This window comes from Candoia aspera, chromosome 1 (assembly GCF_035149785.1).
Source record: "Candoia aspera isolate rCanAsp1 chromosome 1, rCanAsp1.hap2, whole genome shotgun sequence".
NCBI classification, from domain to species: domain Eukaryota; kingdom Metazoa; phylum Chordata; class Lepidosauria; order Squamata; family Boidae; genus Candoia; species Candoia aspera.
Genome location: NC_086153.1, coordinates 163,125,315 through 163,152,213, shown reverse-complemented (window position 1 = coordinate 163,152,213; position 26,899 = coordinate 163,125,315). Strand labels below are relative to the sequence as shown.

The window sequence follows — 26,899 nt, the reverse complement described above, 5'->3', positions numbered from 1 at the left end:
ATGAGAAATGAAGAGTACTATATATCCATTAAACCTTTTATACAAATATACAGCTTTTTGTCTCTATGTACGCATGTATTCTTACCCAGAACCCAGGAATATGATTATTTCATAAATTGAAATTTTCTCTTAATTAGCTTTTTCCTCTATTACGCCTTCTGCAAGTACAAAGAAAAACTAGAGAAGAATACAATGAACCAAAACAAAGATTTACACAGTAAAATTAGCTAAAAATTCAAAAGGATGTTAATATAAGTCTGCAATTTGAAAATGTGTGTCAGTATGAATATGTCATTATTTAAAAGGGGTTATTATGCAGTAATTAACATCTAGTATAGCTCAAATCTTGAATTATACATTGCCATCATTCCTGCCTGGTCTAAGATGTTTGCCCTGTGCAAAGCCAGTATACTGAGTATACTTCTGGGGAATACAGACGTTAGTCATCATTGATAAAAAGAGAGAGCCACCTGAAAGGAAAAACTTGCTTTTAAGGTAGGTTTCATGCTCTTATTAATCATGGTCCAATATTATTGGGCTTTGTAACATTGCTACCAAACATGGGGAAAAATTAATCATCATCCTTTATTATTGTATTTCCAGCAATGCAATAGAGAATGAATTGTCTCTTTTGGCAACCAACACTGGAGTAATATACCATCAGTGGAAGATCTTATACCAGTCTTCTCTGAATATAGCCTGACTGTAAATTTGATGATTTCCTTCCATTTCTATTCTTATATATTACTTGTTCTCTTAACATTCTGCACCAATTAATCATACCGTCTTTGACTTGTTCACTTTCTGAATGATGTGATCTGATTTTTGTGTAATACTTTGTTCAAGTCCTGTCAGGTCTCTACATATTGCACCTGGGTTTTGTAATTCCTTTTGGACTCTGCTACTGAATTGTAGGTATTGCCACCAACGAGGGGATTCTGGCCACTCAGAAGAGAGAGCTTTGAAGGATTTCTTCCTTGTCTTATTAACAATGAAGTCTTGTAGCCCATATAAATTATAATTATAATCCCTCGCCTGATCCTTTGTGTTTGTATATGAAAGTAAATATTTCACATTGAGGTAAGAGGTGATAGAGCTGGCCTGATATTTTTTCTATGTTTGTGTAATCTATTTAAGACACCCTTTATTATTGAACGATCCTTTATCGGTTGTATTTTTCTACATGTAGCAAATCAAAGGTATTTGTGCAAGTTCCCTGGAAGTCCTGCTCCGTTCAGAGAGACAATCCAGCCGTAAGGTGTTCTAATCCGTCTCTTATCCCAGTTAACACAACTGGCCACCCGTCCACCTCATTCTTTCACCTGTTATAAATCTTTAGACCTTTTACCTCTGGGTCTTTTACTAGACAGTATAAAATCAGTTGTGTATCTCTGCCAGTGATTTAGTGTGGATTCTTCTGTCTTACTGGGATCCTCTGGAGCAAAAACTCAAGCCTTGGCAAGATGTTCATCCCAACTGGGACAGTTACAGCTTTGTCCATCTTGAAATATCTGCCATTCTGTTTCTCCAGATGAGGAAATAATTGTTCTTAAATAAATCTTTTTTTTTTACTTTTTGTGAAATAAATTCCCAGTAATGTTTGCTATTGGTACTGCTTTTTTATTTCAGATAAGTTCTGTGCCATCGTGCATTTTTATTGGTACAAGAAATCAATTTGGTTAATTATTCTTTCTGCACAAGGGCAGAAATCTAGTATTTATTTTAGTCTATCTCTCATTTCAACACGTGGATCCCGTATGTTTTAGGAGAAAGCATACGTGGCCAATTCGACTTAAAGACTATGCCAATTTATGCTTGATGAAGAGACAATACAGGTAGAAATCTGGAGGCTAAGCAGTCTAGAATCTGGACTTTTTCTGTTGTTGTTCTTGTTAAAACAACAACACTGGTAACTTGTAATGAACAAATACATTATTTATTTATTTATTTATTTATTTTCTACCCCCCTTTATTATTTTTATAAATAACTCAAGGTGGTGAACATACCTAATACGCCTTCCTCCTCCTATTTTCCCCACAACAGCAACCCTGTGAGATGAGCTGGGCTGAGAGAGAGTGACTGGCCCAAGGTCACCCAGCTGGCTTTCATGCCTGAGGTGGGACTAGAACTCTCAGTCTCCTGGCTTCTGGCCCAGCACCTTGACCACTAGACCAAACTGGCTCTCCTTTATATGTATGTCGAACTATTGTAGAAAAATCTATATTGCTTAAAAATGAATGGAAATAATTAAAAGAAAAAAAGAAAAAGAAAAGAAAATTGAGGGGGCGAAAAAATAGTAAAAGATAAAAGGAAACAAATGGCTCAAAAAGAAAATAAATCAGTAGTAAGAGTACAAAGTACTTCACACGTCATGACTTCCCTCCTTTTTTCATTCTCAGAATCAAGATTTATGTGCATGCAAATCACTACAGTTCAGTTTCAATCAACCTATTAAGCCAAGACCATACAGAATCTCTTGTCCAAGGCTGAGAAATGGTCTGTTATGAATGTCTTGTGTCTTATGAACGTGACATGGCACAGGTCCTGTAGGGCATAGGAGGGGTTGTAAACCCAACCGCAGGGGTCAGGTCCAGGTCATCTTTAGATGTTCCAGGGGGTGGCTGGAAGGTAAATCTCTGCAGGAGGCTGGCAAAGAAGAGGAAGAGCTCCATTTTGGCAAGGGTCTCACCAGCGCATACTCTCCGACCTGGAAGGAAGCATACGTGTCAAAAAAGATGTTTTTATTGGTTTCTTAAACTATTTTCTATAACTTCCCAAAGTCCTATGGCCATGGAGAGATTAGCAAAAAGAAAAGTTATGACAGAACACTCTTATGCACACAAGCTAAAATGCAACAATAAAATAGAAATGGACCTTTTCAGAATCATGCAAATCTTAAAAGAAGGATGAACCTTCATCAGGACCCGTCTACACTGATGCCCTTAAAATCAGGTTGGTTCAGAATCCCACTCTAGGTAGAGATACTCACTACCACTACAGGTACACCTCTATTTAACAGATCATTTGCAGGGGAACAGGGGACTTCTTTTAAATCTTGGTTTAAAATCTTTTGCTTGTCAGAATGATCTCCTGATCCATGGGCTGGATGATTAATCTTGAAGTTTTTGGGGAAAAAAATGCATCTAGCAAGATCATCTGTCACCATGCGATGAGGTATCATCAGTATGCTGATGATACCCAATTGTATATCTCCATCCCGGGTGAAGTACGTGATGCTGTGACTACCCCCTCCGAGTGTCTGGGGGCTGTGGGGGCCTGGATGGGGAACAACAGGCTTCAACTGAACCCTGGCAAGACCAAGTGGCTGTGGGTTAATGGTTCTTCTGTATCCGGAACATTAACATCTCTGGTTCTGGATGGGGTTGCACTGCCCCAGACAGACCCGGTGCGTAACTTAGGGGTCCTCCTGGACTCATGGCTCCTGCTCAAAGAGCAGGTGGCAGCTGTGTCCAGGATAGCCTTTGTGCAGCTGTGTGCTGTGCACCAGTTACTTCCCTTCCTGGATCAGGAGGCCCTTCGAACAATCACCCATACCCCTGTTATCTCTCACGTAGACTATTGCAATGCATGGGGCTACCCTTAAAAAGTATCCAGAAGCTTCAGCTGGTCCAGAATGCAGCCATGCGAGCTGTTTTTGGTGCCCCTAGAAGGGCTCATGTAACACCGTTGCTGCGCAAGCTGCATTGGGTACCAGTTTGCTTCTGGGTCCAGTTCAAGGTGTTGGTTATTACCTTTAAAGCCCTACATGGCATGGGGCCAGGTTACCTGAGGGACCGCCTCTTCCCCATTACATCAACCCGTCCCACCCAATCGTGCAGAGAGGGCATGCTGCGGACCCCGTCTCTGAGACAACTTCATTTGGTGGGGTCCAGGAAGTGGGCCTTCTCTGCAGTAGCTCCTGCTCTGCTGCCCCCGGAGGTGAGATTGGCCCCATCGGTCCTGGCCTTTCAGAGGAGTCTGAAGACCTGCTTCTGCCGCCTCGCTTGGGGCGGAGAGGGGAATAGATCTACATGTGGATGGCTGCTATAGACCACTCCTCCCACACTCGGACTGTTTTAGATTCTTTTGCCACTTGGACTTTTTATCTTTACTCTTATTTATGTTATTTATTATTGTAATTTTATACTTTATAATTTATGATCGTTGTTTTAATTGATTGTTGTAAACCACCCAGAGTCCCCCAATGGGAGGGGATGGGCGGGGACAAATTAGATAAATATAAATAAATAAATAAATAATCTATGTTTTCTACTATTCATGCACATTTTTTTTCTCCAATGAATAAACTAGAGCATTTTCAAGAGTGCCTTCATGTTCTCAGCTAATATTTTGAACCCCTCATTTTGATAAAGATTGACTTCAGATATCTACTGGCTGAAGAACCTTGAAAAAGTAATGAGATAAAGAATGCTAGGAACTGTAGTATATGACTGCCATAATGTCCTCCAAACTCTTGGACATCTGCAGTATGACTGGTATTCATCGCTGAAGTTCATAAGTGTTTCCATAACCTATCAAAGAGACCTTTCTAGAGCATTTTTCTGCTGCTGCTGCTGCTGTTTTATGCTCAGATGTCTGACTGTTTTTGGAAGCTGGATGCCAGAACAGTGAGGTCTCGTTGGCATTGCTACCTTTGTGGCAGCATCAGATATTCTTATGTCTAAAATGGAAGTTTATTAAATCATGTCTTTATTGCCACTTTTTCACATGTTCCATTCTCTCTTGTGAAAGTTGCTTTCCAAAATGGAAAGGGTTGCCTATTACTGGACACATGCACACACATACAGAGCATATTACCTGCGGAGAAAGGCAGGAATGCCTCTTTTTTCACAAATTTCCCTTCAGCATCAAGGAAATGCTCAGGATAGAATTCCTGAGGTTTCTCCCACTGAGATTCGTCATGGAGCACCGATGATAGCAGGGGAACAATCTGCATGCCCTAAACATTGAAAGGGGAAGAAACTATATTAAAAAGGGTGTGTCTGCTGAACACATCGCTATAGACATTATTACAAAGAACTTCTAAAGGTGGTATTGCAAATGTGTGAGTTTTCAGACAATGAGAGGTAAATACTAGGCACGGGGAAACAGACAAGTTCAAAAAAACCTGGGAAATAGATAACCAGTTAGACCCAGCACTTGATAACTCGTAAAACCGCATTTTACTTACTGAAAAGTGTTTATACCGCACTAAGAAAGATTGGCACCTGAACCATGCAGTTACTTCAGACTGATCACCTTGGGAATGAAGAAGCCTTTGAAAGTTACGTCCATGGTGGTTGCATGTGGCAAATTGGTTGGAACAATGTCAGCAAACCTTTGAACTTCATGAATCACCGCATCGGTGTAAGGCATTCTGGCTCGGTCTTCCGTCCTTGGCTGACGAACCCCAATCTCTTTTGCAATTTCTTCTTGGACTTTACCTGGGAGAACAAAACAACATTTGTGTTTCAAGATGATTGTTTGAATTTTGTTTTAAATGGAAGTTTATGCAAACATTTCAAATGTTGAAAGATACAGTAATCATCAACTGAGATCCCTGGACATTTTGGAGAACTGGCTCTAAAACATGAAGGACTTTGGTTGGACGTTAGAGAAGCACAATATATATCTCTGAAGAAAATATTATAAAGATACAGAAAATATTATTGACAATTTTTAAAAATGATAAGGATCCTATTTGGAGGTTTAAACTTGCTTAAGTACATTGAGAAATATTTCATCTGCAAGGTTAGAAGATAAGTCTGGAAAGCCAAATACATTTCTGGTGCACACCTAGTAATACAAAGCTATGATCTTTTATGTGAGCATTTTCCCCTTCTTTTTCCTTCTTTTTCCTTCTTTTATGAACATTTGTATCCAGGGAAGAGATGGACTAAGGATTGACTATCAGTTTATATGTTCAAGCCCTAGAAAGAATGAAATGTTGGGTGGAGCACCTAGAGATGAGTCAAGGTCTGATCGTGGTTGGAATTCATTCTTTTTAACAGGAAAGTCTCTTCAGTCTTGGCTCATATTAGGGTATGATCTGCTATTCCTCTAAGAAATAGCAATGGGGGTGATGACAGCATAAATTGAAATGGCTGAAATGTGTATGTTTGTGAACCCTTAATCCAGAAATATCTTATACCTCTCTTTGCATACTCTCACATCCATGAGTTCCTTAAAATACAAACAGGAAGGACTATGTGTTCCTGCTTCCCATTTTCCCCTGGTTCAACGAACACTCGCATCTACCACAAATCTTCTTTTAATTACTTTTATTTTTTTGATTGGAAGCCAATAAAACGAAACATGCGTACTTTGGATTTCCGGGTACTTCATCATCAGGAGGATGGCCCAGCGCAGAGTGTTTGAACTCGTTTCTGTACCGGCAGCAAATAAGTTTGCCACCACAGCTTTAAGATTTTCATTATGGAAATATCCATTAGTTACCTTCTTATTCTCCTGAAATGCATTTAAAAAAAAGAAAAGAACGATCAAGGAAACTCAGTATACTCATATAACCTAAATTCTAGAAGGCTAGGAGGACGCTTTATCCATGGACCATACAGTGGCCTCCAGATTTGGGGACATCATTTACCTTTTACAAAATGGTAAAGGACTATTGAAGGTGTAGTCCAAAAAGTAGTGAGAGAGACTGTGCTTCAGACATTTACAGGAAAGTAAAGGAAAGGTTGAATATCTAGAAATGTCATCTATATTAAGACAGGAATATTGGTGGCTATATAGAGAATAATATTGGCACAGTGCACTATATACTGCCATATATTAACTTCCTTTCTTGTTTGTTTGTTGCATTTTAATTTCACCCTTTTCTCTAAAAGAAAAGCCAATAGAGCCTGATAAGACAGTCTCTGTCATCAGTCTAAAATACATGATAGACAAAATAAAGGAAGAAAGAAAAGAAGGGGACCATTTCCGAAGGATTTAGACTTTAGAATTATAGCTGGGGTGGAAAAAGACTGCCAGGAAACTATGGGTTCCTGTATTGATTTGTTTAATTTGTTGTTGTTAGGATTATTATGATCATTAAATTGACAACCAAACTTTATATTAATCAAAGCAAATATTTGTAGCTCAGGGTTGAACTGTGGAGTCCTTGGTGCTCTCTGAGCCTTGTTGTTTTCTTGCAGACATTTCATTGCCAGACTAGGCAACATCTTCAGTGCAAAGAGGGAGTGGGCCTTGGTCTCAGTGTATGTACCGTGGCTTGCCCTGCTTGTTTTGGTGGGGGTGTTGTTCTCTCCTTGGGAGCTCTTTGATTGGGCTGTTTGCTGCTTGGTTGATTGCCTGAGTTAATAGTTCCTTGATTAGGGTGTATGGTGCTGTTTGATGGTTCATCTGGTCTTAAGCCTAGTGTTGATTTTTGCATATCTGGGTGTTGATTGCTGGCAAGGGAGTGTACCGGTCTTTTGGCTTTTCTATTGTCTCTTTTGCCTAGTCTGGCAATGAAATGTCTGCAAGAAAACAACAAGGCTCAGAGAGCACCAAGGACTCCACAAACTTTACATTTATTTATACACTGATAGTGGTTTGCAACAAGACGAGAAATGAAACAAAAGATAAAGATTCTGAATGTGTCATTATACTGCATAGTCCTCCAAGATAGTGAATTGGGAGGCAGCTGTATATTGGCTTGCCAGGTAGACATTAGATTAGACATTCTAGTTTGCACAATATGCTTGGAGAATACATGCAGTAAAACTGGCTGTGGCTGTGTTTATGGGATAGTGGTCAGAACTGAGGAAATTAGTGACAGATACCAGAGAGATGAAGCAGTAAATGCAGGGGTTTTGAACTTGTGAGATGCAGGGCAACATTTACCTCCACTGTGGCATGGCTGGTAAACTAATTTTTCTTTATCTTATAAAATCAGTATGTGAAAACTTTGATTGGCCCAAGCCATGATGGACAATATTCAACAGATACTCAATAGTCAATATCTGTTGATGACCACGGCTTATGCAATATTGCAACTTGGAATATAGGAGGCATAAATGGTAGGGATCATGAATTAATCCACAAAAAGAAACTAAGTGAAACTTCGTGAAACTAATAGAAACGGAAAGATGTAAGACATCTCAATGGAAGTTTGATCTCGTGAAGTGATGAATACATGCAGGAAAGCAGAGGTGTAAAATTAACTATGAATGAATAGGTTAAACTGTATATCAGAATGTTTGAATTATTCTTATCTAGATTCTTGCATACTGTGCTGCCCGTGAATGGTGATAATAGAAAAACCATCATGAGTTTTGGGGCAAATTGTGAATGTGATCCTGGGGAAAACGTTATTCTTTCATCTAACATGAATGAAGGGGTGTGAACAAGAAAGTGGTTTCTGAAAAGAAATGAGAACTGCAGTTGTTTGCTGAGTCCTGTATCTGCATAGACAAAGTTGTGTTTGTTTTGAACATACGCCATTTATGAAGATTGAGAAAATTAGTGACAGATGAAACAGAAAAGACAGAGATTTTCTCTTCCACAGTTCCGCCAGGGTGACACCTCTGAGATACTGAATTCCAAACCAGCCTAATACTAGTATTCAGCTGTAGACTTCATGGATTTTTCTCAAATGGGCAAGGACCATCATCCTATTTCTCCTCCACACTAACTCTCAAATTTTGTCAGGCCTACACCCACGTCAGCAGTGCGTATGTCCATGTGGGGATGGCTCTGGGGAGTTCCTAAGCCCCGTGTTCCTTTCTTGTTCTCTTTACAGGGAATCTCAGAAGACATTCATCTATCCCATCTTAAAGAAATACCCTGGGAGACAGCGTGATGCTTATGTGTCACTTATTCTATCTGACCAAGACTCTGATGGATCGTTTCAGGCTGCCCAATCCTCTGTTTGTTCTATTCGTTCCACCTATGACTGAAGATTAGCACTACTCTTGGTGATCACCATTGTTCTTTGTATGATTGTTATTAAACTATTTTTTTTCTTATGTAATTTTATTGCATTTTATGCCTACTTTTTAGTCCTATCAATAATTTTAGATATACAGTATGTGCTTCTATGCAGTGTTTTCTGGCCTAAGATTTATTGTTGTTGTCAGCCCAGGCTTCAACAATATTTCCACAGACACTGCTATTTTTCAGGGGGTTCCTATAATAAACCATTTTTCTATTCAAGCCACAACATGAGGTTCATTAGTCTGCTCGGGTTAGATTCCAGTTCCTCAAGAATATACACACATTGCTTCATCTAACACATTGGAAGGCACACCAAGTGTTCCTTCTGAGCTGTCTCAGCTACCCTTGTGCAGAGCAAACATTCAAACTCAGCAGATTGTCATCACAGAATCACAGTATTGTAGAATCAGAAGGGATCACAAGGACCATCTTTTCCAACCCTTTGCAGTATGCGGGAATATCAATTAAACTATCCAGGAGAGGTTGCTATTCAGCCTCTTCTTAAAAACCTCAAGAGATGGAGAACTCACAAGCTGCATAGGTAGATTATTCCACTCTTGTACAGATCTTACCATCTTTTCCCCATATTTAAACCACACTTAGATAGCTGCACCTTATATCTGAAATTTCTAGTCCTAGTTTCTGCAGCTGTGAAAAATTGTTCTCATCCACCTTCTGTGTAGCTTCTTCTGATGTACCTGAGTGTAGCTATCCTGCCTCCCCTAAGTCTTCCTCTCTCCAGATTGAACATCCCAACTTCCTTCAGCCTATCCTCATAGGACAAATACTCAAGTCCCCGAATCATCTTTGTTGCCCTCTGCTGAACCCTCTTCTAGCTTATCATTAGCCTTTTGAAAATGGGGTGCCAGAACTGAACACACTATTCTTTCAGATGAAATGTCTAGTCAGTGAGATAGAACTCCTGTGGACTTCAGCCTATAGATTTCATTCATGATCTACCTCTCTCTCCCAGACCTCCACAATAAATGCCAGGCCAGTGATTTCACTCAGAATTAAGTCCCAGACAACTGATGTTTTACCTACAGCTAATTTGTCATGAAAAAGAAGGACCTTTAGGTTGGAGGGCACATCTTGATTTTCTTAGGCTATAGCCAGAAAAAGAAGGGAGACCCACCAATAGTTACCCTGCTTCCCCTGCAACAGCCAGCTTGCAGTTTCTTACCATCTCTCCCCCAGCCTGAAGATTTTAATATTTAGTTCAGACCATGCTCCATTCTACATTCTCCCCCATTTTCCTGACACACCTGATTAGAGTCAACCAAATGGTTTTACAGAAAAATAAATGGATTGGCCCATTGAAGACATGACCAGAATGGGCTGTATATTGATGGCATTTTTCATGCAAAAAAACAGTCTGTCTGTAATTTTAGTAGCTGCAGGCTCTGAAACAAATAATCAAGAAGGAAAAATTAGAAAGTGCTGAAATTTGGTTACCACTCCCAAGCGCACACTTTTCTAAAGCAAGGATTTCCACCGACTGCATGTAATTTACAAGCAGGAACATTTTTTTTAAAAAGCATGTAAAAAAAACACCTGTACTTCCTGAGATATGTAAAATAATCCATCACCTCTCTTTGCCGAACAAGAAATGAATCGATAAAGCTCCTCTGGTCATTTTCATCAAGATCTTTGAGATATTCTATGAAGGTGGCCTGGATGAAAGCATGGAACTCCTTTCTGTTATTCATTACTTTTTTATGAGAACCCAGTAGGAACCCCAGCAATGGAAACATGTTATATAGCTGAAAGAATGGTGAAAGAAAACATATATTAAGGAAGTTCAATACTCTGAACCCATTTCTCAGGTGGACATCTCAAAGCATTTTTATCAAAATAATGTTCCATTCATCTATAAACAATAAGCCACGATCGTAAGCAAAAACACATGATTGAGGGAGCTATGGAGAGTCAAGATTTCTATTTCACAAGGCCCAAATCCCATGGATTAAATCCTCACACAATTCTTGGGAGAGGGAGTGCTCATCTTCCATCATACCATTGAATGAGCTCCTCCTGCTCACATCCCGTTGATTCCCAAACAAGCAATGGAAGTGATCAGTCTAAGAAACCAAGCGCAAGTCTGAGTCAAGAGAGCTACTTAGTACATTCAGAGTTGTGGAGTAGAGGGAGAGGGAGGGAAGGACACTGGAAATGGCATTTTCAGTAGAAGGCTGCCAACCCTACAATTTGAGTGCATTGGCAAGTAACACGGACCTTTGCCTTTAGAAGGAAGGGAGAGACAGTGATGAAGCATGCATCCTGGTGTCACAACATGAAAAAGTGACTTGTATACTTAAATCAGATTTCTGGATGCAAGTACATACTGTAAGAGTGGAATTTGAATCCTGATATCATCATGTTCATATTGTCATTTGAACAAAATCTTGCTATGGATAACTATGACAAGCAATATGCTCTTTTTTTGCAATAAAGCATAAATGACACACACCATGCCTATATTTCATGCTTTTTCCCTTCAAATGAAATATTAGATTACCAATATATTTCGGCTTCCTGAAAGCTGAATATTTTCCCTTATTAGCTTCAGTAGTCGTAGAAATGTGGCATCTTCATAGTCATAGCGCTTCCCAAGAAGAATAGAAACTATGATGTTGGAAACAGCAGCTGTCATAACTGTTGTGACCTCAAATGGTTTTCCTGGGCAACAAACAATAAATCAAAACAGAAGTGTGAATGAATGCCACTGCATTTAGACTCAAAAACAGTTTACATAGAGGGAGCATTTATCATAAAAAACTTATAGCCAGTGCTGGCTAAGTTGAAAGTATTTAGGTTAAGAAATGTGAAACAGTATTTGAATGGGAACTGTTCGTCACAGAGTCACAATTGCAATTTTATTGATCATACATCAGTAATGAATTCTTTGCAAATGAGGAAGTCCTTGAGGGCAAGTGCTGGATATTGTTGTTGTTCAGTCATTAAGTCATGTCCGACTCTTCATGACCCCATGGACCATAGCATGCCAGGCCTTCCTGTCCTCCGCTGTCTCCCAGAGTTTACTCAAATTCATGCTCATTGCATCGGTGATGCTATCTAACCATCTCATCCTCTGCAGGCCCCTTCTCCTTTTGCCTTCACTCTTTCCCAGCATCAGGGTCTTTTCCAGTGGGTCCTCTCTTCACAGTTGGTGGCCAGAGTCTTTGAGCGTCAGCTTCAGTATCTGTCCTTCCAGTGAACAGTCAGGGTTGATTTCCTGTAGGATTGCCTGATTTGACCTCCTTGCAGTCCAAGGGACTCTTAAGGTTCTTCTCCAGCACCACAGTTTGAAAGCATCAATTCTTTGGTGCTCAGCCTTCCTTATGGTCCAGCTCCCACAGCCATACATACAGAAGGAAATGACAACCCACTTCAGTATCCTTGCCAAGAAAACCCCATGGACAGTATTAAAAGGCTAAGATCTCGATACTTCTTCATTAAATGATTGCCATTTTAAACAGCAAATGGCTGCTGAGTTTCTGAAATATTTTAATTCAGATTATTGTAGGGTACTGGATGGGAAGTGTGGGCTCATACTGTATTGGATGGTTTTTTATATAGGCTGGAGTTTGGCATGAGAGGCATGTCATTTTGGAAGAGACTCTGGAGCCTACCTGGTTTTGTTTGGCACACGCTGGTGGAGGGCTTGATTGCCCCAAGTCATGCTCTGGGCACAATCAGCTGGACTACTAGACTCGTGCTTCCTTTTGAGCCATTGGCTATGAGGGGAGAGGGCCAAGGTGGCTAAGGCCTTGGATTGGATTGCACCCATGTGACCTTTCTCCTCCTGTGCATCCTGTCCCTCTCCATGTTTCACAGAAGAGCTGAGGGACATGAAATGGGATAAGGGATGTCTAGTGCAGTGCTGGAGGTCAACAAGGAGCAAACCTGACCAAAAACAAGTCAGAGCTGCTATTAAGGCCTACTTCATGGTGATAAGTGCAGTGAAGCATCAATATTTCTCCACCTTTTTTCTGTGCAACAGCAACCCTGGGTAGAAGGGATTCTGGGGTCCACCTTCAGGGCTGAAGGGAGGAATTTGCAGAGCACCTGTCAGATAAAGTAGCTCAGATTTGCTCTAAGTTTTATACTAGCCTTGGTAGAGTTCCTGTGGAGATGCCTGGGGCATAGTCTTGCCTTGTTATCTGGGAACAGTTTGAGCCTCTTGGACCTGAGGAAGTGGAGAGGGTCCTTGTGATTGTGAGCTCAACCACCTGCTCATTAGGTCCGTGTCCCTCCTGGCTGCCTAAGGCTGCCCAGGAGTTGATGTGTGGTTGGGTTCCAATGGTGGTGAATTCTTCCTTGAGAGAGGAGATTGTTCCTCTGCCCCTTAAAGAGGAATGATGGGTTTAAGAATTGTTGGAGAGAAGGTTCTGCAAAATCAGTCCTTGTTCATCTGATGAAGTTATTTCAAATTCTGCATCTGTCCTGAAAGGTACTCTGGTAGAGCATTAGGAGGAAATGCTAACCCACCTGCATAGGTCTTAACTGTTTTTGTTAAGACACTACACTCTTCAATGATTTTGTCTTCAATGGTCCTCCTGCCCATTCCGTAGTCCCGTAATGTGGATAATGTAAACCGTCGCATCACTTTCCAGTTCTCACCCTGACCAAAAACAATGCCTTAAATGAAGAGGTAAAGACAAGAGGTCAAATTTAATATCCTTTTGTATCAGCAAAATTCCACTGTTATAATCCATATAATCTATTTTGAAGTTATTTCCAGAATTGTTAAATTATCAGAAATTAAGGATGTAGAAAGCAGTTTGTTCCTATGTGATCTTTACACCAAACATTTATTGATCTCTTTCCAAGAGAACTGGCAATGCAGTGGATATGCTCTGAGCAATTGATTAATAAGATCTGAAGGTGAGTTAAAAGTGGTAGGTAAGGAAAAAAAAATATGATGGTTATAATGAGTAAGCATTGCAGCTGAATGTGTAAAATACCCAGGTGTCTCTTGCCAGGAGAGGTGGCAAGAGATTATCTAAATGGGGCTTGGGAGAAAACAGCCCATCCTTCCTTACACAGACCAGCCACTTCCCACACTCACTAGAGGCTCTACAAATTTTCAATTTCCATAGAGGTTGGACCAATTGTTTATCAGGGAAGAGAAACTAGCAAAAACATTGCACAAAGGAAAGGTAAGTATAACTACATATATGACAGGAAAAATACAGAAAAATGCATACACAATACTGGGACTCCCCACACCCAAAGTTTCAAAGAAGCAGAATCAAACCTGTTGGGCATGTGCATGGAAGTGGGTGGGTGGGATGTATGATCACTTTTACTACCATATTGCCATCTCTTTTTATTTCCCAGCTTCCTCCATTAGCACTTGGGGATCAATAAATATTCTCCTCTATCCTGTTTGGACTTGCAGAAGCTGTGATGGTCCTTTGAGGGGAAAATTTCTACATAATAGATTTGCCTCTATTTGGCAACCACTTTTAGACTATTTGCTTGTGTCAGAAAAAAATGAAGTTCCGATTTTGGGTTTGATCATTAAATGGTTTCATTTGGTACAATAGAAATAATGTTATTTATTTATTCTATGGCACATTCACATCACAGTTCAATGGAATAAAAACACAGGAGATAAAATAGAAAATACAAAATGTCGAATATAAAATTATAGACATATGTCTATATGTCTATAGAAATAATGTTACTAAGTTTTAACTAATGGTAAGAGATTATATTTGTAAATGCATTTATATCTTTATTGGATGAGGTTGGAAGTCAATTTCTATTTCTGTTTTCTCCCTGACTTTACACTTTTATAGCTTTTCTTTTTTCTTTAGTTCTGTACTCTATCTTTTATATATTCTACATTTTGTATTTTAACTATACTCTGAAAATTAATAAAGTTCTTTAAAAAAAATAATACTGATCACGCATCAGAAATGATTGTAAACTACAATCCAGAATTAAATAACTCACCAAAGCCTTTTGATAGATCATCAAATATTGGGACGAAGGGCCTCCCTGCAAAAGCATCTGCCTGGTCCACTAGAGCCTCTTTGACCGTCTCATAGCCAGTCAGCACCACCATTTCCTGGAATCCCAGTTTGAGACGGAAGACAGGACCGTATTCTTTTGACAACTGGAATTCAGCAGAAGGAAAACGAGAGGCCATTTTGATCAATAATTAATAACTGATCATATGCAGGATTTTGTTTAACATATCACGTCTCACATTTCCAAGGCTGAGATCATGTTATTTTCTTATTCTGTTTTATGGCATATTGCAATGCTGTTATTTTTTATTATGTTTTTAACTTTTCTTTTCATTTCATTTACACAGTATATTTATAAATATAAATGAAAAGAACCCTTGGGTCAGAGCTTTCCAAACTGTGTGCCGCAACATGTTAGTGTGTCAGCTGCAGTGCGCAGGTGTGTCATGTGGCCGAGGGATCATACAGGTACTGCACATGCGCAGTAATCATAATTGGGTCAAAACAGCAGATTCCACGTGACTTCCGGTGACGCGGCCACACCTGCAGTGAGTTAGTGTGTCACCAACACGAAGAGTTTGAAAAGCTCTGCCTTAGGTAATAAAAGGCTCCTTGCACACCAGATCACCACGTGAGACTGATAAATGTTTCTCATAAATTCTCCAGAAGTCAACTGCAGAGAACTTTGTGTGAGATGAAGCCTGCACCAGAGATACACTTGTATTCCAGGATCTTGCGAAGCTGCCTTGCAGCCTTCAGTGCCGGACATACAGTGGAAGTTTAGCTAAAAGAGAAGCTGAGCCTCTGCCACGTCGTTGAAGGGATCACACAGAGACTTTCCAATTGTGCCCGTAGTAGTTTTGTTTTGTAAGAATTTTAACAGATTTAGAACAAAGATAAAAACTACACAGAAGGAAAAAAAAACTCCTATGGCCTCTGGTGGAGACTTTACTGGCGGAAGGACGATCTTAGCTGGGCTCCTTGGCTAGGATTGACAGGGTGACATTTATCTGGTGGCTCAGGCAAATTTCTGAGCCCTGAAATATTCTCTGGGAAGGAGAATTCAGGGAATTGCTCCTCAAGTCTTCTGGACAGCTGCAGCTCACTGGAGGATCGTAAAACTGTGATCTAACGATGAGTGGAAGGCTGAGAGGCAGGAGAAACATCTTGTCCAAGCCGCATCTGAAGCCCTTTTAAAGGGACATTAATTCCGGCCACCCCATGTCTCAAATCACTTTAGTGCTTTATGATTCTTGGATCTCAAGAGGCTATCCCTGATACAGAAATACTACCTCCACTTGGTAGAGTTCCATTACTTTGGGGATCTATTTTCTTCATGTGTTTTACCTACTTTAATGGATTGTAATTCAAGCAATAAATCTGAAAGTTATACTGTTTTACTGAAACTTTTTTTTAAAAGGGAATAAAATTGTTCTCTATTTCTTATTTTTTTATGCAAGAGATTTTCTGGTTAAATAAGAGACTTTGTTAGATTTGAGACTGAAGCTGTTTTTAGACTGTGTGGCAAGTTTTGTTGTGGCTAGCTTTCAAAGCTGTGACTGGATACTGTTTCAAAAGACTGATATTGAAAGACTTTAGTTGCAACCCAAGGCTTGTGATTGGATAATCCCCTCTCTCTATCTCTTACCTTGCAGTTTTGTCTTTTATAATTACTACGGTGAGACACTAGAGGGAGATAAAGTATTAAAGTTTAAAGTACTGGAACTTTTTAAAAGATTCAGCCACTGGAATTACACAATTTTTATATATCTTTTATATATATATAAAAGAAAGGGAGGGAAGAAGAGGAAATTATGACTACGAGGAAGCAAACAAAACATGATCCTGGTGAATTGGACTTTTTAAAAGTGATGTTTCAGGATTTTACATTAAAAACTACACAATCTATTGCCCAATCTTTTGAAGAATTAGAGAAGAAGTGGGGGGGGGGAAGGAGGATAAAAGATCTGATGAATTTGAAAAAAGACTTGAGTCGAAGTTGGAAAAGTTGGAAATGAAATGGGAAGGAGGAGTTAAAAAGTTTGATAATAGAATAAATGCATTGGAAAGGGAACGGGAGAAGGGACTTGGTAACATTTCAGTATGGGAAATTAAGAGATAAGGAGTTTTGTTTAAGATTCAGATGAATCCCTGAAGCAAGAGAGGACAATCTTTAAGATAAGATTATACAGGCTTTGGCAGTTTTAACTGATTGAGAGGGAGATAAAATGACAGAGGAAATGGGAGAAGTTTCTTGGATTAACTCAAGATATGCAGACCGTAGCAATAAGCCGAGAGATGTTCTGGTTCAATTTGCTAGGAGAAAAACAAGGGATTTGGTTCTTCAAGCTCACTTCGATTCTCAACTCAGTACTGAGAACGTGGATAGAACTGTGTGGAAGCAAATTCCTGTGAGAATACTAAGGAAGAGGAAAGGATACACTTTTTTGACAGATGGCCTGAAAAAGAACAAGATGCCTTCTTGCTGGGAGGAACGGGAAGGGGTGAGTTTTGCTTTTCAACAACAAACATGTAGATTAACTTCGACCCTGAAGGCCAAGGCATTTCGGACCAAATACGGAACTGCCTGGATCAGGGGCTATCTGGATTGCGACATACGGATTTTACAACAGAAGTTGAAGAGATGGCTGCAACATCTCAAGACTGTGGTGAGTTATATTCATGAAAAATGGCTTTAAACTGTCTTACATGGAATAGAAATGGGGTAAATGCTCCTCAAAAGGGAAAAAAGTTGTTCACTATTTTAACAAATTGAAATGTGATGTGATGTGCTTACAAGAAACACACGTAAGGAAAAAGGATATAAAAGATTTGATAAACAAGAATTTGGGACAAGAATTTATTTCAGCAAACGTAAAGAAAATTAATGGACTTGTATTATAAATCAAACCATATTTGCAACCACACTTATTATTAACTGATTAACATGATAGATATGTAGTTGCTGAAACTGAACTTTAGAGACTAAAATCTATTATTGTGGGAATATATGCACCACATGAAGATAGGAGTAAATTTTTTATCCAACTTTTGAATGATTTGTCAGCTTTTTCATATCAAAGTTGGTGTTTAATGGGGGGTTGGAATGGAGTTACTTCCCCATCAATGGATAGAACATCTGAAAAACAAATTAAATTTAAACAAGGGAGACTACCAAAACCTTTTTTTGATTTGATGGATAATTTGTCCTTAGTGGACTCATGGAGATATAAAAATGGTTTGGCAAAAGATTATACTTTCTACTAAGAGAGACATAAATCTTTTTTCTAGAATTGACATGATTTGGGTTTCAAAAGACTTAGTGAATAGAATTTCTAAAGTGGATATATTGCCAAAGACTTTTTCTGATCAAAACCCTGTTAGTATGATAATAACAAGAATTTCTAGGTCATACAGATGGAGGTTGAATGAATCTATCTTACAAAAAGAAAACGTTGTAGAAGATTGTAAGAAGAAATTAAAGGATTTTTTTGAAATCAATCTCGGTAATGAAACAGACTTGAAGACTGTGTGGGATTCCAGTAAAGCGGTTATGAGGGGACACTTTATCTATCATAATTGTAACCTTAAGAAAAAAATCTCAACAAAAGTTACAGATGGTTCTGGAGCAGATTAAATTGAAAGAAATTGAGTTACAGAAAAAACCATCAGATAATAATATTGTCTATTAACTTAAATTATTACATCAGCAAGTGTCCATGTTGACTGTGAAAGAAATTGAAATAAAGTTGAAACAGAGACATTTGAATTTGCTAATCAACCAGGAAGATGGTTAGCATGCAAATTAAAGAAAGAAAAAGAAAATGATATTAAAGATTCAAGAAGGAGACATGGAATTTTTGGATGATGAAAAGATTAAAAAAGCATTTCATTGTTTTTGTTTTTGTTTCCAATTTATATAAAAACCAAGAAGCATTCTGGAAAAGATAAATGAATATTTTAATAGACAAGATTTACCTAAACTTACACAGTCACAGAAATTAATTTTGAATAGTCCCATAACTACCTTTAAAATAGTTGAAGCTATAAAAAGAACAAAATTTCTTTTTGGGAAATTTTGTTCTTTTTATAAATTGAGAAAAGCAGCAGGACATAATAGTTTATCTGCATTGTATTATAGATGTTTTAAAGATCAGATTCCTTTACCTTTTAAAAGACTGGTGAATTCTATTTTGTTGGGTTCTTCAGTGCCAGATTCATGGAAAGAAGCTAACGTTGCTTTAATACCCAAGGAAGGACAAGATCCTTGCTCAGTCAAAAATTATAGACCAATATCATTGTTGAATGAATAATGATTATAAAATATTTGCATCAATACTAGTGGAAAGAACGAAAAAGGTTTTACAAGAACTTATTCATCACTATCAATGTGGATTCTTACCAAAAAGACAGTTAAGAGAAAATGTAAGAGTGTTCTCGGATATTATAGAATATCTACAATATCATAACGAACGTCAAGCAGCTCTTATCTTCCTAGATGCAGAAAAAGCCTTTAATAGTTTGAACTGGAGCTTTATGTTTAAAGTTTTGGAAATCATGGACTTTGCGGAATATTTTATGCAAGGAATTAAGGCAATTTACACACCACAAAAGGCAAATATTATTGTGAATGATGAATTAACTGAACCATGTCAGATACAGAAAAGAACAAGACAAGGATGTCCTCTATCACCTCTGCTATTTATCTTAGTACTGGAAGTTTTAAACAGAGACATTAGAAGTGACAAACGAATAAAGGGACTAAAAATTAAACAAGAGGAATTTAAATTAAGAGCTTTTGCTGATAATTTCGTCTTGGTATTACAGGATCCCTTGGATACTGCAGAACATCTGATGAAGAAACTGAAAGAATTCAGGTCATTGGCGGGTCTTAAAGTAAATAAAAAAAACCAAACCCAAAATGTTAATTAAAAATATGACCTTGTCCAATCAAGAATTACTGATGGGTAAGATGAGTTTTAAGACTGAAAAAAAGGTTAGATATCTGGAGGTGATCCTGTCAACTAGGAATAGTATGTTATTTCAGAATATTCATTTGTTTATTTATTTATCAAATTCGTCACTGCCCATCTCCTCCCATCAGAGGGACTCTGGGTGATTTAATTAGGTTTATAATTATGTGAAAATTTGGAAGTATGTGAAAAAATATTTGATAAGATGGGGGAAATTACAATTGTCTCTCATGGGAAAAATATCTGTGACTAAATGAATGTTTGCCTAGGATGTTGCTTCTTTTTCAGACCTTACCTATTTTGTCGACAGCTTTACCATTTCAAGAATGGCAGAGAGATGTTTCAAGATTTATTTGGCAAGGCAAGAAACCAAGAATTAAATAAAAATCGTTGCAATATACCAAAGAACAAGGAGATTTGGGTCTGCCTAATTTGAAATTGTATTTTGATGCTTGTTGTTTGTTTTGGATGAAGGAATGGATTACTTTGAAGAACAAGAAATCACTACAGCTTGAAGGACATGAATTAAGATTTGGGTGGCATGCCTACTTATGGTATGATAAAGTTAAAGTTAACTAGGATTTTAAAAATGGTTTTGTTAGGAGTAAATAGGAATAAATGCAAAGTAAGACTGTCTCCTAATATACGGTTATGGTTGTCACCTCAAGAAGAATATGTTAGAAGAGAAAATGCAGGAAGACTAAGTTAGTTAAAATATAAAGACTTGTTAAATTTTAAAGATGGGGAACCAAATCTTATAACAAGGGAAAGGTTAGAGTTGGAAGGTTGTACATGTCATTGGTTCACCTATGCACAATTGTTAGAACATTTTAAAGTGGATAAAAATAATTATAAATTTGTTAATGAAATAACTCAGTTTGAATTGGAACTTTCTATAAATGATGAATGTCATGAGTACTGATGGTGAGCAGGAGGGGGCCCCTATCCAGGGGGGAAAACGCATGCGTAGTACTGAGGAATTAAGCAGCCATTCAAAGAGACACAGATCAGACCCGCCTTGACTTTTGGGGTTTATCTGTCTGGGTTTTTCCCATGCTTCTTCAGTTTGTTAGGATTTTCTGTCGAATGTAGCAGTAATAAAGCACTAGAGACCTATTCCCTGTCTCAGCGTGGTTCCTGACTGTTAGGACAATGAACATGTTATTACTAAAATGTACAAAATCTTGTTATAGATTAATCTGGAAGATGAACAGGTTAAAGAAAGTATGATTAAATGGGTTAAGAACTTCAGATATAATATTAAGTTGGAGCAGTGGGAAAATATGTGGAATAAAGGTTTGAAATTCACTTTGAATTACAATTTAAAAGAGAATTTTATAAGATGATGTATCGTTGGTATTTAACTCCCCATAAGTTGTCAAAAATGTATAATGGTGTAACTAATGTTTGTTGGAAATGTTTACAGGGTGAAGGAGCCTTTTATCATCTCTGGTGGACTTGTGAGAAGGCTAAAAAGTTCTGGGATCAAATATGTATTACTATTCAAAAGATTCTTAAAGTTAATAGACAAAAAACTTCAGAACTGTTTCTTCTGGGCTTGATGGAGAAGGAGTTAGAGAAACAACATGGAGTTTTGCTTTTATACATGATTACAGCTGCAAGACTTTTATATGCACAATGATGGAAAGATTCGCAAATACCTACGGCTGAAGATTGGATTGTTAAATTAATGGATTTGGCTCAAATGGCTAAATTAACAGCAATAATTAAACAGCACTCTGTTTCTGGATTTATATCTATTTGGCAACCACTTTTAGAATACTTGCTTGTGGGAGAAAAAAATGAAATTTTGTTCTTGGGTTTTAGTGATTAACTGGTTTGTCTTATTAGAAATAATGTTTCTTTGGTTTAAGCAATGGGGAGAGATTAGATTTGTAAACATATTTATATCTGTATTGGAGAAAGTTGGAAGTCATTTTCCGTTTCTGTTTTCTGTCTGTTGACAGTTTTATAGTTTTTTTCTTTTTTCTTTAGTTCTATTCTCTATCTTTTCTATTTATTTATTTATTTATTTATTTATCTATCTAATTTGTCCTCGCCCATCGCCTCCCGTCAGGGTACTCTGGGCCGTTTACAACAATCGATTAAAAACAACAACCATAAAATACACAGTATAAAAATACAATAATAAATAATATAAATAAAGGTAAAAATAAAGAATCCAGGTGGCGAAGAATCTAAAACAGTCCAAGTGTGGGAGGAGTGGTCTATAGCAACCATCCCCATGTAGATCTATTCCCCTCTCCACCCCAAGCGAGGTGGCAGAAGCAGGTCTTCAGACTCCTCCAAAAGTCCAGGAGCAATGGGGCCAATCTCACCTTCCGGGGGCAGCATGTTCCACAAGGCGGGAGCTACTACAGAGAATGCCCACTTCCTGGACCCTGCCAGATGAAATTCTCTTACAGACGGGGTCCACAGCATGCCCTCTCTGCACGATTGGGTGGGACGGGTTGATGTAATGGGGAAGAGGCGGTCCCTCAGGTAACCTGGCCCCATGCCATGTAGGGCTTTAAAGGTAATAACCAACACCTTGAATTGGACCCAGAAGCAAACTGGTACCCAATGCAGCTTGCGCAGCAGCAGTGTTACATGTGCCCTTCTGGGGGCACCAAAAACAGCTTGCGCAGCTGCATTCTGGACCAGCTGAAGCTTCCGGATACTTTTCAAGGGTAGCCCCATGTAGAGCACATTGCAATAGTCTATATGAGAGATAACAAGTGTATGAGTAACTGTTCGAAGGGCCTCCCGATGCAGGAAGGGGCATAACTGGTGCACAGCATGTAGCTGCACAAAGGCTATCCTGGCCACGGTTGCCACCTGCTCTTTGAGCAGGAGCCATGAGTCCAGGAGGACCCCTAAGTTATGCACCGGGTCTGTCTGGGGCAGTGCAACCTCATCCAGAACAAGAGATGTTAATGTCCCGGATATGGAAGAACCATTAACCCACAGCCACTCGGTCTTGCCAGGGTTCAGTTGAAGCCTGTTGTTCCCCATCCAAGCCCCCACAGCCCCCAGACACTCGGAGAGGATAGTCACAGCATCACTTACTTCATCCGGGATGGAGATATACAATTGAGTATCATCAGCATACTGATGATACCTCATCCTATGGTGATGGATGATCTCGCCTAGTGGTTTTATGTAGATGTTAAAAAGGGGAGGGGAGAGTACTGATCCCTGTGGCATCCCACAAAGAAGGGGCCGTGGGGCTGATCTCTCCTCCCCTATCAACACTGACTGGGATCAGCCCTGGAGGAAGGAAGTGAACCAGTGTAAAATTACACCACCCACCCACAACTCCCTGAGTCACCCCAAAAGGACACCATGGTCGATGGTATTGAAAGCCACTGAGAGATCAAGGAGAGTGAGGATGGATGCATTGCCTCCATCCCGCTCCCGCCAGAGATCATCCATAAGTGTGACCAATGCCATTTCTGTCCCATAACTGGGCCTGAAACCTGACTGAAAGGGGTCTAGATAATCTGTATCCTCCAGGACTCTCTGGAGCTGTAAAGCCACCACTTTCGGAACCACCTTCCCCAAAAAGGAGAGGTGGGAGACTGGGCGAATATTGTCCAGAACAGTAGGGTCCAGCGATGGCTTCTTGAGGAGGGGGTGCACCAACACCTCTTTAAAGGTTGCCAGAAACACCCTCTCTCATAAGGATGTATTGACCATCGTATGGACTCAACCACATGTCACCTCCCGGGCTGCTTTTACTAGCCAGGAGGGGCACGGGTCTAGATGACATGTGGTGGTGTTTACTGTCTGTAGGATCCTGTCCACTTCCTCAGGTCCAACAGGATCAAACTGCTCCCAGATAACTGGGTAAGCCCGTTCCCCTGGTATCTCTCCAGACCAAGCCTCATGCCTGGAGTCCAACTTGGAGCGGATCTCAGCGATTTTGTCCTGCAGATGCTCAGTAAATTCCTCTGCACAGCCCTGTAGATGGGTCACTGAGCCTACCTTCCCCAAAAGGGATCGAGTGATCTTAAACAGGGCCATCAGGCGGCATTCTGTGGATGCAATAAGAGCAGAGAAGTATTGACATTTTGCCGCTTTTATCACTACAAGGTAGGCCTTAATAGTGGCTCTTACCTGTATTCAGTCGAATTCAGTCTTTGTCTTCCTCCAGTGGCGCTCTAGGCATCTCTTAACCATCTTCAGAACCCTCAACTCCCCCGTAAACCACAGGGAGTGCCAGGTTCAATGGGACAAGAGGGGGTTCACAGGCGCAATCCTGTCCAAGGCCCCGGCTGCCTCCCTATTCCAGGCTGCAGCTAGGCCCTCCACTGGACCATGCAGCAGATCACCGGGTGTAACCCCCAACTCCCTCTGAAACCCTACTGGGTCCATCAGTCGCCAGGGGCGGACCAATCGAATGGGTCCTGCCTCCCTGTGGAGCGGGGTGGCAGGACAAGAAAACCAAGTCCGGGGTGAGGCCACTGTCTTGAGTCAGGTCCCAAATTATCTGGGAGAGGCCCATGGCTGCCATGGTAGCCATGAACTCCCAAGCTGCCTTGGAGGCACGCCCCAGGGATGGCAGGTTGAAGTCCCCCAGAACTATGAGCCTGGGGAACTCCACCGCCAGCCCGCAGATGGCCTCGAGCAGCTCAGGCAGGGTGGTTTTCACACAGCAGGGAGACTGGTACAGCAGCAACACTCCCAGCTGTTCTCGGGAGCTCAACTTGAAGAACAGGGTCTCACAGCCAGCCACTTGTGCAGCAGGGCCCCTGAAGGCCACAAGAGACTCTCGGATGACAACAGCCACCCCTCCTCCCCTGCCCTGGAATCTTGGCTGGTGCCATACCATAAACCCAGCTGGGCACATTTCCAAAAGGGGCACCCCCCCTTAAGTGCCCACCCAGGTCTCGGTAATACATGCCAGATCTGCCCCCTCCTCAGTGATCAAGTCACATATGATGTGGGCCTTGTTATTAACTGACCTGGCATTAAAAAGCAGCAGCCAGAAACCAGGGCCCCTATGGATCTGCTGACCAGGGCCTGGGTCTGAGCGCAGAGGCCCGGAACATGCCACCGGTAGCAAACACCGGGAGGGTCTTCCCCAAAGATGGCTCGCCCTCCAGCTCCCGCCATAACATCCCCTACCTGTCACCACCTCAATAATGTGCCCCGCCCTACAGCCCCCAGTGACTCCTGATCCTTTAGCCCCCACTCCTGGACCTCGGCAGTCTCTGGCTCTAAGTAGGGCTCCCTCCTTCCATTCATACATCCTTACTCACAGTCAATCTCCCACAGGGCGATGGTAGGCCCTCCGGCGCACCAGCTTCTGCTCTCGGTGCCATCAGAGCCCAACCGTCACCCCCCCATTCGCTATGCCCCCCCTCGAACTCTCTCACTGCTCAACAGGGGGCACTCATTCATTCCTCACCCACCCCCTGTCTCCCACTCAGGGGCTGAGTGCCCTTTTACACCAACACACTCCCAGACTCCCCCTCTCGTCTCTCACCCCACTGCCCTTTTTCAAAAGGGATGCAATTGCAAGAATAAGTAGTAATAATATTAAAATTGGTCCAGTCCAGTCCATCTCCTTTTAGTAAGCAGTTTTCAGTAATAATTACAAGGCATCCTGCAGACTGAAGTGATACAATTCTATACTTTCTACTTTGTATTTTAAATATACTTTAAAAAATAATAAAGCTCTTTTTTAAAAAAAGGATAAAACTACAAAAGAAAAAGAAAAAGAAAGGACTAAAAAGATGTGAAAACACACAAGAAGAAGAAAAAATTAAAGGTTACGGAGAAAGATGACTTCTGACTTTTAACAGCAAGAATATACAACATGCCCATAGGAGTTTTTGAAGAAGATCATGTGAATTCCTTAAGGAAGAACTTAAAATATATTTTCATGCAGGAAGCTGAAAATCCAGCAAGTTACTCCCCTCTGCTTCATATAAAACTGTAAGAGAATCTTGGGCAGGGTGTTCCTTCCTGAAGATATGGTTTTAATGGCTTATTTTTCTGCTTAAAATGTGTAAACATAAGAATCCCTCTAAGTACATATATCAAGTCATTCACTTCAATTGCATTTATATTTCCCCATAGGCTCATTGGGATTTCAAACCATCTCTACAAATCAGAAAAACAATTAGAACAAAATTTACAAACTAAAAGGTTTTCTTGGAATAATCCTTCCCGGACATTTAACTGTATTCAAAATTTACCAGGTAAATCCCCCCCTTTTAAACATTTCCATAGACACTGAAAAGCAGCAGGGAACACAGGAGACTTACCTGCACAAGTTACCAAGATTTTGTGCTATGTCAATAAAGTTTGGCAAAGAACCTCCATGCTTGTTAGTCTCCAGGCTTTACCTGTATCATTGTTCTGTAAGGCCTCTTCAGATCCATCACATGCAGATTTCCCAGAATGGGTATGGTCCTGGGTCCCGGGGGAAGATTTGGGGAGCTGTTATTCCAGGAACTGCCCTTTTTCAAAAGGGATGCAATGGCAAGAAGACATAGTAATAGTGTTAAAACAGGTCCAATCCAATCCATCTCCTTTTAGTAAGCAGTTTTCAGTAATAGTTACAATGAATCTTATAAACTGAAATGATTCAAGCATGTCCTTTAAAGAAATGCATTAGGCATTGCCTGACCACTCTTTCTGCTGAATCACCAGAGTGCTGTGGACAATAAAGTACTTCCAACCTTTTCCCTAGTTTTCTCTCTCCCCACCAGGAATCTGATCTGAACTTGCCTAGGTATGGGCGGGATCTACGAACCTTGTCAAACAAGTTTAAACTTCTTTGAGCTGTGTAACAATCCAACCTTTAGGACAGGTGTTAATAATATTTTACAGAGCCTTTGGGGTAAACGTTTCACTATTCAGTGAAGGAATCCAGCAAATGGAATCAAATTAATCAATACTGGCCCCAAAGAACCACAGAGATGTGCCTTCATGAGTAATTATTTAGCCAATGATTTAGCCAATGTTTTCACACAATGAAAAAGAATTTTCCA

At 40.1% G+C, this 26,899-nt stretch overlaps 1 protein-coding gene across 1 annotated transcript; it reads right to left on the bottom strand.

Moving 5' to 3' along the window:
* Positions 1-1,634: 1,634 nt before the first annotated feature.
* On the bottom strand, positions 1,635-26,549 carry LOC134506890 (cytochrome P450 2K6-like). Its single transcript, XM_063317274.1, has 9 exons — positions 26,252-26,549; positions 14,906-15,068; positions 13,433-13,582; positions 11,460-11,620; positions 10,531-10,704; positions 6,325-6,469; positions 5,261-5,445; positions 4,820-4,961; positions 1,635-2,708 (listed from the first exon to the last, which is right to left on the bottom strand). The coding sequence occupies exons 1-9, from the start codon at positions 26,432-26,434 to the stop codon at positions 2,521-2,523; spliced, it is 1,491 nt and encodes a 496-aa protein (XP_063173344.1). The 5' UTR covers positions 26,435-26,549; the 3' UTR covers positions 1,635-2,520.
* Between the last annotated feature and the right edge of the window lie 350 nt (positions 26,550-26,899).